This window comes from Sorex araneus, chromosome 2 (assembly GCF_027595985.1).
Source record: "Sorex araneus isolate mSorAra2 chromosome 2, mSorAra2.pri, whole genome shotgun sequence".
In the NCBI taxonomy this organism is placed as follows: domain Eukaryota; kingdom Metazoa; phylum Chordata; class Mammalia; order Eulipotyphla; family Soricidae; genus Sorex; species Sorex araneus.
In genome coordinates, this window is record NC_073303.1 from 165,809,931 (window position 1) to 165,830,672 (window position 20,742).

Consider the following 20,742-nt stretch of genomic DNA (forward strand, 5'->3'; position numbering starts at 1 on the left):
TTCTCTAGCCCTTTTCTTAGAATTTTGATACCTATGCCTTGTCATAGATATTAAAAGAGTTAACACAGACTTACATAGATCAGTTTGAAAAAATGCTAAGTTATCCGTTTAATCAATGTGGCAAAGATTTTAAAAGCAATTTAAAAGCATTCCATGCTTGTAAAGAAACATTAATTATCCTAATATTAATAGTAGACTTACTTGGGATCATAAATTTTTTTCTGATAACATAAGATATCTTTGTTTCTTAGGAAAATTACTTAGATCATTCATAATAAGTTATTAAAAAAAGGGTCACAGTCAAGAAAGCCTTTTGTCCTGTTTTAGATATAAGAAATGGGAGAGGGACTCGAGCGATAGCACAACGGGTAGGGCGTTTGCCTTGCACACAGCCAACCGGGTTTGAATCCTGGCATCCCATATGGTCCCCTGAGCACCACCCGAAGTGATTTCTAAGTGCAGTGCCAGGAGTAACCCTTGTGCACTGCCAGGTGTGACCCAAAAAGAAAAAAAAAAAAAAGAAAGCAAGGAAAGATAATGCTCTCTCCAACAGCACATATACTAAAACTGAAATGATATAGAGAAGATAAGCATGGCCCCTTGGCAGGATGACACATAAATTCATCAAGTGTTCCATATTTATCCTACTTGACTCCTGGGTGATCCACAAAGTCATACAGGATATGGCTGAAAATGGCACCAAAGCCAGACCACCATGGCATTCAAACTTGTCTCTGTTTCAAAAAGGGCTAAGAATGGTGATTATAAAATTCAGCTTTTCTGGTGGCCCTCATCTCTGACGACTCATAGAGCATCCTTTTCCTGGACAAAGTGGCCGACCCCCCAGCAGGACTCTGCTCCCTCTGCATGGTGCTTCACTTCAGCAGCATCTGCTGTGGACCAAGCCATTTTGGCTCCAGAATGCTGCAGGGCAGGAGCTGTTCATGTCACTTTCCTCATGGCTGTGCCCCTATAGGGGTGTACTAAGAGCAATCAACATTTTCCTCAACAAAATTAAAAAAAAACAGAAATGAAAGATAATACAGGGGTTTACGTGCTCGCTTTGAATACAGCTGATTCCCCTTTAACACTCAACGCTGAATATACACTGAACACAGCCAGGAATGATTCCTGAATGAGTATAAGAAATGAACACTGAGCACAGATCCAGGAGAAAGTCCTGAGCCCATCTGGGTGTGGCCCAAACCTCTCCTATCCTATCTCCTCCATGCCCTCCCCCCTCCCCCCTAGGCTTCCCAAAGAAATGACAATCTAGTTTCACAGGAGTTATATTATAGATATTATAACTTATGGTATATGTTACAGTTTAGTAAATACTATCCAGTTTGACCAATTGCGTGGCTTTCTTTTAGATTTTTTTCCTTATAAAATTTGTTTATTTCATTGACATTCACATACTGTTCTATGTGATCTTTAGGTCGAGACAATTATTTCCTTTTTTAAAACAAAATATTTATATTCTTTATACTCTTCCTAACAAGACCATACATATATTAATTTTATTGAATCACAGTGAGATATAGTTAACAAACTTTCATGTTTGAGTTATAGTCACACAGTGATCAAACACCCATCTCTCTACCAGTGCACTTTTCCCACCATCAATCACATCATGATCACAATCACGAAACCCCATTAATCATCGATTCCTCGAGCAAGCTCAGTAACCTCTCCATTCGTCCTTTCCCTGAGATCTTAGAAGTCTCTCTCCACTCGGTCCTCCCAATGATGTTGCACTGGAGGCTCTTTAAGGGTCAAGGGAATGGGATCCAGCTTGTTACTGGATTTAGCATATGAATACACCATGGGAAGCTTGCAAGGCTTTCCCATGTGGGCAGGAAACTCCAGAAGATTGCCAATTTCTCCCAGAGGGAGAAGTAGGCTACAAGATATAAAAGTGCTTGTTTTCTGATATAAAAGAGCCATGCTTGTCTTCTCTATATCATTTCAGTTTTAGCGTATGTGCTGTTGGAGAGAGCATTATCTCTCATTGCTTTCTTTATATATATATGTGTATATATATATACATATATATATATATATATATATCTGGTAGCCTACTTCTTCGCGCCTCGCGCTTCTGGGAGCTTGCTTTTAAGTCTCTGGATGTTGGCCGTTGATGGGATTACACACACCTGGGTTTCTCTGCCGGTACCTTCATGCGTGAGGCTTGTCCGAACGTATGGAGAGGGGCCTTGAGCATGGCTGTAGCTAGGTTCTGGTGGTCTTTGGCAGTCGGGAGCTTTGTTCGGGGTGGGGAGGGAAGCTGGCGCCCATCCCCTCCGAGGGGCCCTGGGGAAGACAGCCAGACATGTGGGCAAAAGACTCTCTGCCCACCATCAATATTCCCAGTATACCCCCCCACCTTTCCCACCCTCCCACTACCTCCATGGCAGACAATATTCCCCATACTCTTCCTCTACTTTGGCATTATGGCTTGTAATACAGATACTGAGAGGTTATCATGTTTGGTCCTGGAACGATAGCACAGAGGGTAGGGCGTTTGCCTTGTATGCGGCCAATCCAGTTTCGATTCCTCCATTTCCCTTGGAGAGCCCGGCAGGCTACCAAGGGTATCCTACCTGCACAGCAGAGCCTGGCAAGCTACCCGCGGTGTATTCAGTATGCCAAAAACAGTAACAACAAGTCTCACAATGGAGACATTACTGGTGTCCACTAGAGCAAATCAATGAATGACAGGATGACTGCAACAGTGCTATAGTGCTACTCTCTCTTTACTTTTGGGCATTATGGTTTATAATACAGATACTGAGAGGCTATCATGTTTGGTCCTTCATCTACTTCACCACACATCTCCCATCCTGACCGATTCCTCTAACCATCATTTTTTTAGTGATCCCTCTCTATGCCAGCTGCCTTCCTCTTCCCACCCCCGAAACTTGTGAGGCAGGCTTCCAACTATGTCCTTGGGTGTCAGTCTCAGCTTCTGTTCATTTCTTCTCTCCATTTTTTTATAGGGTTGGAGGTTTTTTTCTTGTACAATTTTACTAATGACAAGACCATATATTTACTAATGTTAGATTCAGAGTTATTTTTCCTATATTTATTAGTTGTAATATTATTCTTATAAAGTTTACCCTTAAACCTGTAATTTCTAAATTCAAAAATTAAGCAATTATAGAAAGTGTTGGTACAACCGCAAATTTTAGATCAGAAAAATGCAAATAAATCCTTACAATTTTCTGAATTTTTTTTACAATATAATCTTAAGATGTAATAGGCACGTTTTACCTATAAGTCTAATTTCCAATTTCAAAAGTAAATCTAAATTTATTTTAGCAATGTCATCCAGCTCCTGAATGAATCTTCATTATTAACGTTAGTCAAAAGAAAGCCAGTTATTTCTTCATGAGATTGCATGATCTAATTCCTGGCCTAACCAACAAAAGTAGAACAATATAATTATGATACCCAGTATTATAATTCCGAAAATATGTGTTCTAAATTAAGCCTTTAAATTGTTTAAATTATTTAAATTATTTTTATTTAACATAAATTACCCCAGATTACAAACATTTTGGCATAATTATTCTAATAATTTCATTTGAAGGCAAAATCTAAGTGCAGAAGGAAGACACATGAACATACACATAAACAGAAATTCCCCAGGTGTTCTTTTAAGATTACATTGATTTCCTCCCTTACCAATTCAGACAAATGGCGTAGTGTTTCCAGGCCCTGTTTGTCCAATTAAGTAGGGTGTTTTCTCAGATGAGAGATTCCCAGGTCCCTTAGTTTACTGGTGAATTTCTAGATTTCCCATTGCAGTACAAAAAACATTTGTTCTTTAATCATAGATTCATAACTGTATGTGGCCACATCAGATAAGATGCCCCAGTGGCCCTTTTGACAGTATTGATACTGAATGCTTCCCTGTTAATAGCATTAGCAAAAAGAACCACTAAAACCAAATCCAAATCCAAGCGGAGCTTTTTCAAATTCAACCCTACTAGAGAGAAGACAGATACAGGTCTCTAAATCTTTCTCCTCTGATGCTTACCAGTGCCACAAATGATGGGAGTGTCTCAGAGGACTGAAAAAAAAATTCAAAGGAACCAGAGAGATGCTAATTTTACAGGCTGCCAATCTCTGAGCACTGCCAGGAGTGATCCTTGAGCACAAAACCTGGAGTGATCCCTGAGCACAGGGCCAGGCAGAATCCCTGAGCACGACCAGGTGTGGTCCCCAAACCAATACAAACAGAAAGAATCTAATTGGCAAGGACAGAATTTCTGGTTCTCCACACCAGGAACTTATCAGGCATAGAGTCCATCAACTTCTTTCATACCGAAACCATTTTTTTTTCCTTTAGTAATATAGTTCTTTTTTTGTTTTTTTGGGTCACACCCGGCAATGCACAGGGGTTACTCCTGGCTCTGCACTCAGGAATTTGCCCTGGCAGTGCTCAGGGGACCACATGGGATGCTGGGAATTGAACCCCCGGGGTTGGCCGCGTGCAAAGCAAATGCCTTACCAGCTGTGCTATCGCTCCAGCCCCTAGTAATACAGTTCTTAGGGTGACTCCACTGATGGAAAAAAGAGGGAGGGATCGTAATAGGGCTCAACAGCTGTTGGGACACTTAAAAAATGCACCTACAGGGTCAGCTGAGCATGAGAAAGCAACAGTCATGGGGCCACCATTCCCAATCTCTAACTAAGGTGGTTGGCTGAGCCTTGCTTGCTCCTACCACAGAGAACCAAGAGGGTTGAACCATCTGGGTTGCAACAGCCTCCCACCAGCCTCATCGCTTCCAAAGCTGTCACTGTTGGCCGGGCACAAGGCCAATTATCTGACAGACAAGCGCTGGTGGAAGAAAAACAAGTTCATTCAGGTACTAAACAATCTGAGAAGATGGCAGATTCACAACGCCCTACTGCCAATCCTTCCAGGCTGGGGTTGGGGGTTCTGAAAGGCAATACATACCCCATAATTATGGGGGGGGGGAGTGAAGGGTGAGTATCGCAGTGCTGAGGCTGTGGCCTGGCCACCAGCAGGGTTGATCACCGGTGGTCTGCATCTGGCAACATCTCTGAAATAATTTCTGCCTCGGGACACCTCCCCTTCTCTGCAGGACCTGGTGGTTGCATTGCTCTCTTTTTTTTTTTCTTTTTGGGTCACACCTGGCGATGCACAGGGGTTACTCCTGGCTCTGCACTCAGGAATCACCCCTGGTGGTGCTCAGGGGACCATATGGGATGCTGGGAATTGAACCCGGGTCGGCTACGTGCAAGGCAGACGCCCTACCCGCTGTGCTATTGCTCCAGCCCCAACATTGCTCTCTTCTGAAACTCTGGCTTTAACATTAGTCCCACACAAAGGAAAACCACTCCGGGGTCTTGGGACTGGGGAAGGCAGCCAGAAACCAAGGGGAGCGAGAGAGGTTTGACGTCGCCCATGGCCTAGTCTTTAAACCTTGCTCACGAACACCCGGTTCCATGAGTCCTCGAAGTTCTCAGGCCCCTAGATGCCCCCTTGCCCGTGGGAAACTCTGCCTTTTTTTTTTTTTTCCAGAGAGAGAAAGAGGGAAGGGCTGCGGGCACGCGGGCACGGGCTGGGAAGGGCGTTTCTGCCCTGTTTACTACTAGGCCTCCGCCACCGGGTCAGAGCCCAGCCTCCCGCACCGCAAAGCTTCCTGGAAATGTCCTCATTATCACTTCCCCTGCAGGGCTGGGGGCTGGGAGCGGGCAGTCCCCTCCGCCCCCGGCTCGGGCCGCTCCCGCCAGCTCCGTTGCGCAGCAGTCCTGGGAGAGCCGCTGCCCGGGCTGGCGGCTCCCACACGCGGCCCCGCGCTCCGGCTCCCCGCCGCTTCGCCATGAGGGTCCCGGGTGGGCGCTGCGGGGCGCTGCTGCCCTGCCTCGCCTTTGTGATCGTCGTCTCCGAGGCCAATAACTGTGAGTAATCGGGCATCCCGTCCGCCTTTCCCCGGCCGAACCCCGCGGAGCCTAGCGCGCGGGACGGAGGTTGGGGTGGTTCGCTCCCAGGACCTCAGCTCCGCTGCAAAGTTTCCCCGAAGCGCCTCCTCCGAGCAGCGCTCGGGCGGCGGGGCTGCGTGCAGGGACCGCGGCGGGGCAAGAGAACTGCCCGAGTTTGGGAAACGCGTGTGCTTTGCCGGGCGAGGCGAGCACCTGGGGCTGAGGGAGTTAGCCTGGGAGAATCAGAGCACCTACGGCTTTGCATCCAGCTGTTTCCCCAGCGGACCTCACGCAAGAGCACGTTGCAGGATTAAGATTTGGGAGGGGAAGAAAAAAAAAAAGGCTCCATTCGCCGCCTTCCATTTGTAAATTGCAGGTCCCCGACCTGCACCCCCTACCTTCCTCCCTCTCCGCTACCTGCCTCCTTTTGCAATTTCTTGGACTTTGACCTTGGCTTGCTTATCGCAACATTGACACACAAATGGTTGTAGGGCGACTGAGGGTTTTTGCAAAGCCCTCGGCAGATGTCATTTTTCTAATCTTGAAATAAGAGGATTGTTAAATATTGCATTTCTCAGATCATTTTGTACTGAGGTTTTTCACACCCAGTGAGGTCTGGGTGTGAAGTTTTTGTACTTTATCTTTGGATTACCAGTTCCTTAATGTTCCCTTGCTGGGATTCAAGGCAGGCTGCTGAGTTTACTCTGAAAAATATATGTTAATATCAATGTAGTTAGTACATTTAGTCATCAGTTGATTTGCTTATTTTCTAAAGTTGAACATACTGATTTGTTAAAATACTTGCGCTACATTTTATTCTCAGGAAGTGGCATGGAAGAGATAAATTCTGAATTACACAAGACTTTTGGGCTGCCTGAAGCTCCAGTGGGTACTTGCAAGGAGCAATTTCAGGAGCGTAAAATAGTAATTTTTTTTTACATTCCACTACTTCTTATTTGCTGATCAAGATAAGTGAGATAATTTAGAGCCAAAGCATTACTTGTTCGTTAAAGAGCTACAATAGCAGAACTTCAGCATTTTTATTGAGCCTATATATCCACTACCTGCACTAACTCATGACCTATATTGCTAATTCGGACTGTATGAATTTGCTCCTGGTAACCTGTGTTCTAGAGAGCCAAAAGAGGCTTTGCTGCACTTACTATTTTCACTGGCTGTTCCTAAGTTGTTACATTTTCATTGACTCTAGGCAGAGTTAACTATTGTCTATGTGTGTGTTGTATGTGTGTATACATATATATGTCATGTGTTATATAAGTATTCAGACTCACTATATAGAGAAATACACGTGTTCTAATTGCACACTGAATGCATTCATTCTATAAGTTTTCATATAATAATAGTTGACCCTATATTAAACTTAAGAAACGACAGTTCATGAGTTTGAGATAGATGCAAAATCTTTTTATTTACTAAGATTTTAAGTTTGAGATAGAAATAGAACCTAGTATTTGTAGTACAGCAGGTAGAGTGTTTGCCTGGAACATGGCTGACCCGGATTCAGTTCATCCCATATGGTTCTTTGAACACTTCCACAAGTGATTCCTGAGTGCAGAGCTGGAAGTAACTCTGGGACATCACTGGGTGTAGCCAAAACCAAAAAATATGACACAATTTTCTTTAAATGATAGATTCCTTGAATCAAAATGTTAACTGATAAGATTGAGACAGATGAAGAATCTTTTTACCTAGCACTGTAGCACTGCGTTCCTTCATCATTTTTCATCCTCGGTTTGCTTGAGCAGGCACCAGTAACGTCTCCATTGTGAGACTTGTTCTTACTGTTTTTGGCATATCAAATATGCCACAGGTAGCTTGCCAGGCTCTGCCTTGCAGGCGGGATACTCTCAGTAGCTTGCTGGGCTCTCCAAGAGGGATGGAGGAATCGAACCTGGATCATCCACGTACAAGGCAAACGCCCTACCCTCTGTGCTGTCGCTCCAGTCCGCTCTTTACTTAAAAGGATTTTAAATTTGAGATAGAAATAAAGCCCAACATTTCGTTTTTAGTTCAATGTTTAATAAATATAAATGTAGTTGCTATTTAGAGAAAAATATCTTATAAACAATCTTGTTAGTTATCATTCTAGTTCATTTTTAAAAACAATGAACTAGATGAATCAAAGATGTTAGTTGGTTTCCCAGAATTTTTTCTACTATCTCCCTGTGTTTATCCATCAGGTAGAGATATAAAATATGTAGACATATATAAAATATGTAGACATATATAAAAATGTCTATGTATTTTATATTGTTTCTCACTAAGGGTTTATTGTAAAGAGAAATAGGAGAAAGGAAATGTTTTCCTTAACTGTGCTAATTTGGCTCTCATTTCTGGGAAGTATATGCTATTTTTGATATTGCAGTTTTTTTCTTCCCTTTTTCTTGGTTATCTTGTTTCTCCCCGAATTATTACTTTTACTCTCTATCTTTGTCTTTTTAAAAATTCATTTTCTACCAGAGCCCCCAAACATGGCACTGATGGAGATATTTGACCAAGGTTAGGTCAGAATTGAAGTTGATGGTAGCAGAGTTAAATTTATTTCTCTATTTTGCTTAGCAATAGTAGCAACCATAACTACATCGGCAAAACCATATATCATATTCTTGTACCGTTAATTCTACGCTATGAGATAGTAAAGCTTTTCAAAATAGACCCTTTTTGGGTCAAATTTAATAGTTCTTATAACAGAATGATTTATATGAATATGTTAGCTATTAAAATATGAGAAAAATATTGTAAGAAGCCTGATGAAACGTCAAAATTCCTTAGATACAATCTTGTGAATATTTGATAATTAAAAAAAGGAAGGAGGAACAGAGGAAGGGAGATAGGAAAGAAGGAGGGAAGGGAGGAAGGAAGAAAGGAGGGAGGGAGGAAGGAAAGAAGGGAGGAAGGGGGAAGGAAGAAAGGAAGGAAGAAGGGAAGGAAGGAAAGGGGAAGGAAGAAAGGAAGGATGGAGCGTGGGAGGGAGGGAAGAGGAAGGGAGGGAAGGAGGTAAGAAGAAGCTGATTTACTGCAAGGCCACTGAATGAACTGCTGAATAACCAGGCCTCAGGCGGTCAGGGACTTGGGTATTAAATGGGAGGAACTCATGTGTTTTGTGTATTAGAGCTGACAAAAGATGACTCATTTTGAACTGCCTTGGTTTGTTTCTCTGCTCATGATTCAAATTCCTTGGAAAGAAACTTACCCCTTTGTCTCAGCTTGTTTTTGGAGTCTTGTGACAGCAACTTACTCAGATTTACTTCTACAAAGGAAAAGATGCTGGGAAGGAAACAGAAACAAAAGAAATCAATTCATTATCATTATTGTCTGTAAAACTTCCACACACACCTTTCTTCCAATAAATATCATTTGTGCATAATGCAGATAATTAGCATAGACTCCCAAGAACCCTCTCCAGAGGGTACATTGAGCGACACCCAGAAGAAGCAATGAGACCACTTTCTAGGTTAGTATTTACCGGGGATGTCCATGCTTCCTGTAGATCTGTCACGGTCACATCTCTACTTTTTACATTATGTCGACGTACATTGTTCTGTGATAGTGCAGCATATGTGCCAAATAATATTTAAAAGATAGGCAAGAGAGTATATTGTCTTTCAGGCTTACCTGACTTTCTTGGTTTCAGACTTGAGTTGGCATTTATGACATCCTCCTGCTCTTGCTCTGGGGCTGTTCTTCTTGTGTTTTTGCCTGCTCAGGAAGATGATCTATACTCTTCTTAGGAAGATTCTGGTCCTTGCTTTCCTCTGTGTGGGTGGTGCCCCCTCCCTAGCAGAATACATTTTCCAACTGCTGAAAGAGCAGGAGCCTGAAACTCCAGTTATTCCTATCACATGGGCCTCTCTCCAACGTGGTAGTTTCCTTCTGAAAGACCTGCAGGAAGGTTCTGCTGATGCCTTTGTCTCTTCGGTTTCTAAAATCTAAACCTGGCACATAGGATTCATGGTCTGGAGACTTCCAGAGCTTTGTTTCTGGGCTACCTTTCTCTGCTTCCTCTTTAAAGTGGTCTTTTCCTGTGGCCATTTCACAGGATGGAAGAATCTTCTTTTCCCAGCCAGACCAGATGAGTTATCCAATGGCTCTTTAGAACGTGTTAGAAGATTTTTGTTCCTTTCTTTCTCTTTCTTGTTTTCTTTACACGAATGGATTGACATTTGATAATGCTTTCTTCTTTTACTTTTCTGTTATTTTATTTTATTTATTTTTGGTTTGGGAGAACCACCCCAGGAGTGCTCAGTGCTTAGTCCTGGCCTACACTCAGGTATCACTTCACTCGAGTCAGGGATCAGGAGGACCATATGGGGTGCTGGGATCGAATCTGGGTGCAGTACATGCAAGGCACACTCCTCTCCACTCTACTGTTGCTCCAGCCCCATTTCTCTCTTTTTTTTTTATAAATTTTTAAAATTTTATTGAATCACCGTGAGATAGTTACAAGATTTCATGTTTGGGTTACAATCTCACAATGATCAAACACCCATCCCTCCACCAGTGCACATTCCCCACTACCAATAACCTCAGTATACCCCCTTTTTCCACCCTTCCCCTGCCTCTTTGGCAGACAATATTCCCCATACTCTCTCTATACTTATGCAGCCCCATTTCTCTTTTGAATTTTCACTTTTTAATTTATTATTTATTTATTTGCTTTTTGGGTCACACCCAGTGATGCACAGGGGTTACTCCTGGCTCTGCACTCAGGAATTACTCCTGGCAGTGCTTGGCGGGACCATATGGGATGCTGGAAATCGAACCCGGCTTGGCTGCATGCAAGGCAAACGCCCTAGCCGCTGTGCTATTGCTCCAACCCTCTTTTGATTTTTAAAGGATAATTTATAAAATTGGTTTCTGAGTTCCTGTTCTATAATACACAAAACATACATTTGCTTTTTCTTTTTCATCTTTTGATTTCTTGCTTTTTTATTTAATGGATAAATTGTAGTACTCTTTCTTGTTTCATCTGGATTTTTATTCTTTTGCTCTTTTTAGAGCCCTCTGAATTTTAGAAATAAGGGGATAAATTAGTGCAGTATTAAAAGCTCTGTGTGGTGAGCTTTAAATAAAGTATTTCAGGGCTGGAGTGATAGCACAGCAGGTAGGGCATTTGCCTTGCACGCGGCTGACCCGGGTTCGATTCTCAGCATCCCATATGGTCCTCTGAGCACTGCCAGGGGTGATTCCTGAGTGCAAAGCCAGGAGTAACCCCTGTGCATTGCCAAGTGTGACTCAAAAAGCAAAAATAAATAAATAAAGGTTGAGCCTTGTGTGCTTGTGTATGTGTGTGTGTGTGTGTGTGTGTCTGTAAAAAAAAATAAATAAAGTATTTCATAGTCTTATACTTGTTTGTAAAAAAATAAGCTGGAATGATAACATTTTAGTAACTAAATCTTCAAATCAGTCTCTGATTTGAATGTAGTAGCTTAATAAAATAAGAGGTCTTTTCTCATTCATGTGAAGTCTACTGTGGTTTGTGTAAATGGCCTCCATTTTTAGTTATACCATCTGTTGCATGTAATCTCTAGTGTACCAGAAATAAAAGTGATCTGGGGCTGGAGCAATAGCACAGCGGGTAGGGCGTTTGCCTTGCACGCGGCCGACCCCCCCGGTTCGATTCCCAGCATCCCATATGGTCCCCTGAGCAACGCCAGGAGTAATTCCTGAGTGCAGAGCCAGGAGCAACCCCTGTGCATCGCCGGGTGTGACCCAAAAAGCAAAAAAAAAAAAAAAAAGAAATAAAAGTGATCAGTGGTAAAGGAATACATAGTCCTACCTTATGATATGAGTGATGAAACTCACTCTGCTTATAGAAGAAAGGCCCTAATCCAAGAAAGTACATGAGATTTTGGGTTTGTTTTGTGTCATATTTTTTTCCCTTTCAGATCAGATTAATGTCTCTTCTTTAAGAGAAGCACACAAATAATTATTTTATTTGACTCTTAGTAATATAGTTATAAGTGTGAGTTTCTAATGATCAGAGTAGCATTTGTTATAGGCATAATTAATTATGTCTACTATTATGCCAGATGGGGACTTAATATGACTATGCTAATGGAAGGTAATGTAGCAAGATAAAAAAATGTTACTAGCTAATTTTCAAATTATACATGTTGTGAGAACTGTTACTAGTTTATATTTTCTTAAATATCAATTTGAGCTTTAGAAAGTGAAATGCTATAAACAAAAAATACACAAAGCAGCAACAAAAAAAGAATAAAGGGAATGGATAATATTTAATAATGTTATCTTTGAATCACTGGGAGGGCTGAGTCGAGAGAGACTTCTAAGATCTCAGGGAAAGGACGAATGGAGAGATTACTGAGCCCGCTCGAGAAATCGATGATTAAAGGGATTTCATGATCGTAATCTTTGAAAAGTTGAGTTCTCATGCATATCATTCCTAGTTTACTCCCTTTCCTGACATGTAATAAATTGTCATTAGTTCTAGTATCTGGAAATTCCCATGTTATTAAATATATTATACAAATCCCCTTTGTTTAATATGTTTATTTATACTAAGTGTTATAAATACTCATCTAACCAGAGCCTGAGTATTTCTACAGATGATTAAAGTAGTAAGAAACACTTTTTACCCATTTTTAGTCATCAGTATTATTCTTCTTAGGTTTCTTGTCCATTTTTTGAGAACAGACTTCTTTTTTTTTTTTTTTTGCTTTTTGGGTCACACCCAGCGATGCTCAGGGGTTACTCCTGGCTCTGAGCTCAGGAATTACTCCTGGCGGTGCCCGGGAAATATTATGGGATGCTGGGGATCGAACCCAGACCAGCCGCATGCAAAGCAAACACCATACCCTCTGTGCTATCACTCCGGCCCCTAGAACAGATTTTTTTAAAGAAACGTTCAAGAACTTTAAATCTTCATAGAAATCTTTGAATTTTCATAGATTTAAATCCTCACAAAAGTGGTAATATTATAGCTTCCTATAGATGAAAATATGCTCTCATCTTTCTGAATGGTGTATTTTCATTTTCTCAATGAATTTTCCAACTGTTCTATAAGGTATATTTACCTAACTTTAGGAAAATGTTTCCTTTATCGTGTTTCAATTTCAAAGGTATTAACCTTTTTTTATACTTAATTCTCATTTAAACCTTTTGAAATAGTTCATTTCAGAAGTCATATTACCTCACTTTCCTTCTCCCACTGGTATTGATTTTTGAAAATGTTTATAGTGATTTTGTTTCTAAATTAACTGTATATACTTTAACTCTTTTTTTTTTTTTTTTTTTTGCTTTTTGGGTCACACCTGGCGATGCACAGGGGTTACTCCTGGCTCTGCACTCAGGAATTACTCCTGGCGGTGCTCAGGGGACCATATGGGATGCTGGGAATCAAACCCGGGTCGGCCGCGTGCAAGGCAAACCCCCTACCCGCTGTGCTATCTCTCCAGCCCCACTTTAACTCATTTTATATAATAATAACCATTATCTTATTTACTTCTTTACGTCATTTGACACTATTAGATCAGCTTACTGACTGTCTAATATGTGGAAATTATTTCAATAAACCACAATTATTGAAACATAATTTGAATAAACACATATGCATTTAAAAATACATTTGTAGTCAGAAAGCAATGTGACACTTTGCTTTATATTCTCCTAAGCTCCCTCATTGAAACAAAGCTTATCTCTTTTTGTTGTACCCATCAATATATTTGTATTTGCTTTCAAGCTTAAACAATTCATTGAAATCTTGAATCAAATAATGACTCTTAGTGTTTTCTCAAGTTTTTTGCCACACCTGGCCGGGCTCAAGGTTTACTCCTGGCTTTGAGCCCAGCGATAACTCCTTGTGGAATTTGGTACTATATTGGGTGCTGGGAGTTGAACCTGTATAAACTGTAAGCAAATACCCTACCTGCTCTTCTATCTCTCAGAATATTTGTGTTCCACCAAACTCATATGGCAAAGTTTTAGTTTCCGTTTTAATATATTTGGATGGATGCACTAAAGATGTCTTAAACTAAAGATAAGAGATAGTATGAGGGTGGAGACCCTGATCTCGTAGGATCCTTAGTATTATTACAAGAAAAGATACTGGAGAGTTCATTCTTTCTTTCACAGCACACATATAAGCTTGCATCCCCTGAGAAATGCTGTGTGAGGAATAACCACTTACAGGACTGTCTGCAATGCCGGGAATGGTTCTTCCAGAACCTTGATCATCTTCGACTTTCTAAGCCCACAAACTATAATTTTCTGTTGCTTAAATTGTGCAGTCAGTCTGCAGTATTTTGTTAGAGCAGATAATTACTGATTGAATGTTATTATATAGACTGAATGTTGTTATATAGACAGTGGGAATTAGAAATATTCAGGTATCTTGAGTTTTTATATGTTAAAACTACCATTTTCTAATGGGATGCTTTATTGTTCTTCTTATACTAGTCATTTTTTCTCCTTTCCTAAAGGTTATCAATTTATTCCACTGTTATTTAGATAGCTTTGTTGCCTTTTGAAAAGTCAGCAAGGAATTCTAAGAGACTGACAGAAATAGTAGTGATCATAAAAAGCTAGGTGACACACCAATTTTTAAAATAATCTTAATTCCACATTAGCAGTTAAAAATAATATTCTGGGGCTGGAGTGATAGCACAGCAGGTAGGGCATTTGCCTTCCATGTGGCCGACTTGGGTTCAATTCCCAGTATCCCATGTGGTCCCGTGAGCACCTCCAGGAGTAATTCCTGAGTGTATGAGCCAGGAGTAACCCCTGTGCATCGCCAGGTATGACCCAAACAGCAATAATAATAATAATAATAATAATAATAATAATAATAATAATAATAATAATAACAAAAATAATATGCTAAGAGTAGAAAGAGAAAACTTTGAGATTCAAAGCCTTTTCCTAGTCTCTAAGGACATGTAAAACTTTCTTTTGGGCAGAACTCTGAAATAGTGCAAGAGTTGGAGATATAATTGCAGAAATAGGCCCACTCTTTTATTGTTGCCCTTAAAAATGTTCAGAAACAATTTGCCCATTGCTTTTCTAAATCGATAAACAGACACAGGGCCAGTGAACAGGAATATTGAATATTGATACAATCCTAAAAAATAGGTCAAATAGAACAAAAACAATCATTTACTATTAGTAACCTCTTGAAACATCTCATTAAATAAAATGGTGCATTGGTTTTCCATTTTGTAGAAGCTAAAGCTGTCTGTGAATATCTTACTGCATGTCTTTTTTTTTTTTTTTTTTTTTAATTTTTATTAAATCACCATGTGGAAAGTTACAAAGTTCTCAGGTTTATATGTCAGTTATACAATATTCAAACACCCATCCCTTCACCAGTGCCCATATTCCACCACCAGAAACCCCAGTATACCCCCCGCCCCCACCCCCTACCCCCTACTGTATAACTAATGAATTTCACTTCGTTTTTTCTTTACCTTGATTACATCCCATAATTCAACACAAAACTCACTATAGTTGACATAACTCTCTCTCTCTCTCTCTTTTTTTTTTCTCTTTTTCCTTTTCCCTTTTTTTTTTTTTCTTTTTCCCCCTCATCCCCCTTCCTGCGCCTCATAGTATGGTGTACGCCACGCCACGTCGGCCAGCGTGGGGCTTTTGCTTAGTTCACAGTCCAGAGGTGGCTGCTACATTAAAAAACTTCAATACTTTCAACAAAAACTTACTGTTATTATTTGGAGTTTCCCCCCAAGTCAGACCTGTTCAAATGGAACCAATTCACATTGCTGACAATTATAAATGTTAAGTCGCGCGGACGCTGCCGCGTCCCCGCGGTTTTGGGTTTCTGTATAAAGTCCAGGGAGAATTCTGCCAGAAATTACATAGCCCAGCTCACAGTCCCAGTGCATTGCTGTAAGAAGTCTCTGAATTCAAAGTCTTTAGGCGCAGAGGGTCCGATTCGCGCTCAGCAGCTCCGGGTTTATCTGGGCCGAGGGCGTGCCGGTTACGCCCCCTTCCCATGAGTTCCTGGGAGCCCCCAAAGTAAAATCCGAATACCTGTGGGTCTGGAATCAGAAGATGGCGCCTGCCACATGGTGCCGCCAGCCCGCCGCTTTCCATGCAGGAAGACAGGGTGGGGGGGGAAAAAAAATCCACCCCCAGCAGCACCGAGTTGTAGCCCAGTTTGGTGTCCCAATGCATTGCTCACGGGTGCTGCGCTGGATGCCCGAATGTGTTACATCTTTGGAGTCAAAGTCTTTAAGCGCCGCAGAGGGTCCGATTCGCGCTCAGCAGCTCCGGGTTTATCTGGGCCGAGGGCGCTTACTGCATGTCTTGAAGAGACACCTGTTGTGATCACAAGTGATATAGCTAGCTTTTCATATAGCAGTTAAGAGAAGGGAAGAGAAAACTCAGAAAATTCTTTTATCTTGTCCAAATATAAACCTCCAAATAAAGTTACATCACTTACCACTGAACAAGAGCAAACATGTGAGCCATCAAAGAGAAATGGTCAATATAGGTTTCTCCTGTATCATAAGCCGCCTGTTCTGTCGTATGGTTAAAAACATTTGTTGATTTGGAAGGAATAACTATATGCACCTCTTTCTTAGTTTAAGACTAAATCAAATGTTTTAATTTGGGGGCAGAGGGGCAAGAACAGTTATGTTTGGTTTATTGTTTCTTTAGCTAGACTTGGCTCTGAAATTAAAGTTGCATTCTTCAGAGTAAGGGGAGGTTTCTTTCACTTCAGTTCAGGCATTGTTTCCCTTCATATTTATCAATGTGTTATAAAATGGGTGGGTGGGTGGTCAATGATAATGACTACCAATGACTTTCTTACTGCTAATGGCCAATCCTTGTCCTTTACAGCCAAATTATTTAGTACTCATCTTTATATATATATATATATATAAAACATATAACTCAGATTATTTTCTGGTTTCCTTTCTTGGATTTCAGTCCTTAGTCAGACCTATTTCATGATATTTGGCTTTCTTAATACATTGCTCACAAGTTTATTTATTGCTCAGTTTTCTTCAAGAAAAGAATCATGGTTCATTTGTAGCAATTAAATTTCCTAACATTTTTTTAACCTCTACCATAATAATTGGAGAATCAGTTCCATAGCTGTCTTGCCCTAATGTGAATTGTAGAGAAAACTTAAGTATAAAACCTATTAAAAATTTTATTTAAAAATTAAACTCAAATGTTAAGTACACACATAGCATTTCTTCTAGCCAACAAGTTTTTCTGAAAGTTATTAATAATTATTCATGTTGATGAATGACTAAAAAAAATCTTTGTTTTTCTTTTTCCTTCATATTTTCAAGCATTATTCATCTGAATCTTCTGTGACAGAAATCTTTATTGATAAATGTAAGATATCACATTGAATAAGTGGTTTAATTAAAATTTGTAATACATGGCTATAAGTTTTGGTCATTATTAACTTTTAACTATTGCAGTCATTTTTCCCTCAGGAAAAATTATAATTAGAAAAAATATGCCATTTCAAAAGCTGAGGCAGTTATATCTTGAAGTATTATCTGGTTGTTCTCTCTCTTTGTACACAGAGAGCCACTTTTTTCATCTCATCCTACACTAAAGCTGAAACAAAGGTTCAAACACCAACCTAAATGCTAGTCAAAGACTCATAGATACATATATTCATTAAGAGGCAGTTTTTTCATATTTGGGATGCTAGATAAGGCAGCGCTGGAGAAGAAGAGGCAAAAAGAAGAACATAGACCAAGGAGATTTTTGAAAAGAGGAATATAAAAACACATTTGTAAAGAATTAGCATTGAGAATGGAAGAGATCAGAAGACGAGCTATCCTAGCACTTGTACTGTCCACTCTGGTCTCACTGATCAGGAAGGGAGCAGACTGAAGCTATGTGGTTTTGTTCCGCCTTGAGCAGAGGACAGCGAAGCTTGGGCACCAAGTGCATACAGAGGCTCAAGGACTAGAACTCCCTCTGGAATAAGGAACTGAACTGAAGATTGTAGACCGTGCCTAGGAGGAGAATATGCTAACCTCACTGTCCTGAAGATGAAGTCCAGCATTAATATATTACCTTTGAAGATAACACTGTCAAGTTTATGCTCCAGAAATAAAGTTTTGTGCTCACAAAAAAATACTGACGGGAACAGATGAAGGCTCTGAGGACAATTTTGAAAAAAATTGCAGTGTGTGGGCAATGGTTATGCCTAATTATCAAATGTTCTGGATCCCTATTTATTAGAAGGGATACAAAAAAATCAAACGGATCCAGTCATACTTCTCATTTAAAAATACAATAAATATTATAACAAAATTTTAATCTGGATGTAATACTTTTCAAGTAACATAATTGGGTTTTAACAAGGACCTTTCTTGGAAGTCTTAACCCAGAGAAGAGAAACAAACTGTTGACGCCTATGCAGTGATGCAAAAAAGTTTTGGAAGCAGCAAGAGTTCTGTTTTCCGTGCTGGGAATTTGGTAAACATCCAATTTTCTTGAATTTGATTTGTTCACATATAAAAAGAAAGCTAATTCCTACTTAGAGAAGTTGTGATAAGGATTAAAGGACAATGCAGAAACAACAGTCACATGCTTAAGTTGTCTGTTATCATGATGAGTAATGAAACTTACTGGAACAGTGGGGTAAGATGTTTTGGAGCAGACCGACCTTGAATCAGCTGATAAAAGCTATTCTAAACATGATTTGTCTCTGTAGCGCCTTTGGGTCTGTGATACCATCATGCTGTTTTCTTCCCCAGTCCCCAGTTTTATTGAGAAATTATTGACATCTTTTGCTGAAAAATTCTGATATATAATACCATTGCAGTTTGATTTTAGAATGTTGTGAAATGATTATGAAAAATACAGATAATAGTCATTATCTCATAGATATAATAAAAAAGAAAAAGAAGCAAAAATATTTTATTGCCGTGAGACTCTCAGAATCCATAATATTGTTAGGTATAGTTATGATGCTATATATTAATTATACTCCCTGTACTTATTTATCTTCTAACTGGCAGTTTGTAGTTTTGGGACTCTTTCCTCCCACCCCCCCGCCCCCTTAGCTTTACCCTTTGCCTCTGATAACCACACGTCTGATCCTTTTTATTGGTTTTGTCCTTTCCAAACCTTGTTTTTCATTTTTTAAACCTATGTGAGTTCATACAATATGTCTTTCTCTAGATGACTTATTTCCTTTGGCGAAACCCTTCTACATTTCACCTGTGTAATCATAAATAGTAGGATTTTCACACATATATTTTTGATGAGATGCCAAAAGTTTCCTTTGAAAGCACACTGTTAAGAGATAGTAAAGTGGTGAGGCACTTGCCTTGAATATTGTCATGGATTAAAATCCCTGGCACAACATATGGTCCCCCTGACAGCATATAGGTGTGACTTCAAATCCTGAATAATTGACTAGAGCATATTCAGATGAAAGAGATAGTTTTAGAAAATTATGGTTTGCCATGAATCTAGCAAGTCAATATCATTTATATGTCTTATTTCTACATATATGCTAATTCTCACAAAGGCTAGTATCTGAAATTCCAGAATTGCAGATAGCCTTTATGAAACCATCTATATCTATGTTATATCATTATTCTTGAAATCTGATGCTTTTTAAAGGGTCTTTTGAAAGCCATAAAGGGCTTAAGCAATTGATACAATGAGTATGAAAAGCAAGCCAAACAGTAAACAGCCTTAAAATATCAAATAATTAAGCTTCATTGTATATATATATAGTATCTATATTTCTCATTTCAAATGTTATTATCTAATAACCAGAAGATTGAGTCAGGATGTTAATTTTATGTTCTCTGTGCTTGTAAAAATCTTACTGCACTAGCCCTTGTTTTGCAGATTCCATGGCTTTTCTATGTAAACAAACATGTGGGTCCTTAAATACAGTTTTATTTATTTATCTTTCTTTCATTTACCTTCTCTGCATGACAAAACCATCTGCAGAAACTTCACTGCACATGTAGGTGTAGATATCTTGTCCTTATTTCTGATCAGAAAAGGAAACCACTTGATCTTTCACAATTACCGTGATGTTAGCTGTAGGTTTTTATAGATATCCTTTATCATGTTGAATGTTGAGTAAACTGGCTAATGCTAAAAAAAGGAAAGCACATCGTTAGATGGGTTAGGTTATATGACAAATGATAATATTATCTTGCTTAAGATCAATCCAGTATTTAATTCTTTTGTCAAATTAGGCATTTGAGTAGCAAAGTGCATAGAGAAAAGAGCACTGAACTAAAGGGAGTATTGCATCATTATCATCATCATCATCATCATCATCATCATCATCATTATTATTTTGTTTTTTGGGCCATGCTTTGTGTGGTTTACTCCTTGCTTTGTGCTTGGAGGTTATTCCTGGCAGTGCTTAGGGTATCATAGGTGGTGCCAAGCATCAAAACAGGATTGTAGAGCCAAGTGCCTTACCTCTGGCCCAAAGATGATTATTTTGAAATTCTTGTTACATTAACACCATTCCTGGCTCTATGACCTAGGGCCAGGCGTGCACTTTCTTTCTTTCAGATTTTTCAGTGTGACAGTGGGGATAGTGAATTTATCCTACGGTGTATTTTATTATTTTCAATAAATATTTTAATATTTATTTTGTGATGATTAAATGAAATAATGTATAATTTAAGAGTTATTAAGTACCAGACCAGTTAAATTTCACATTCAAACACATTTAAATAAAATTAATTTATCATTGGCTTTATTATTTCTTAGTTCAGAGATGTAGCAGTTTTCTTTGTGCTTCTCTCATTGTTGAAGGCAATAAAACTTACC

At 39.7% G+C, this 20,742-nt stretch overlaps 1 protein-coding gene and 1 non-coding gene across 2 annotated transcripts in view; both read left to right on the forward strand.

Moving 5' to 3' along the window:
• Window positions 1–537: 537 nt before the first annotated feature.
• LOC129402863 (U6 spliceosomal RNA) lies at window positions 538–643 on the forward strand. The gene has a single exon (XR_008628898.1). It is a non-coding gene; the product is annotated as a U6 spliceosomal RNA (small nuclear RNA).
• A 5,020-nt stretch (window positions 644–5,663) lies between these two features.
• Window positions 5,664–20,742, forward strand: part of PROS1 (protein S) — a 90,916-nt gene continuing 75,837 nt past the window's right edge. The window contains exon 1 of the mRNA XM_055126890.1: window positions 5,664–5,934. Within this exon, the coding sequence (XP_054982865.1) occupies window positions 5,682–5,934 (253 nt within the window). The 5' untranslated portion in view covers window positions 5,664–5,681. The remainder of the gene's footprint in view (window positions 5,935–20,742) is intronic.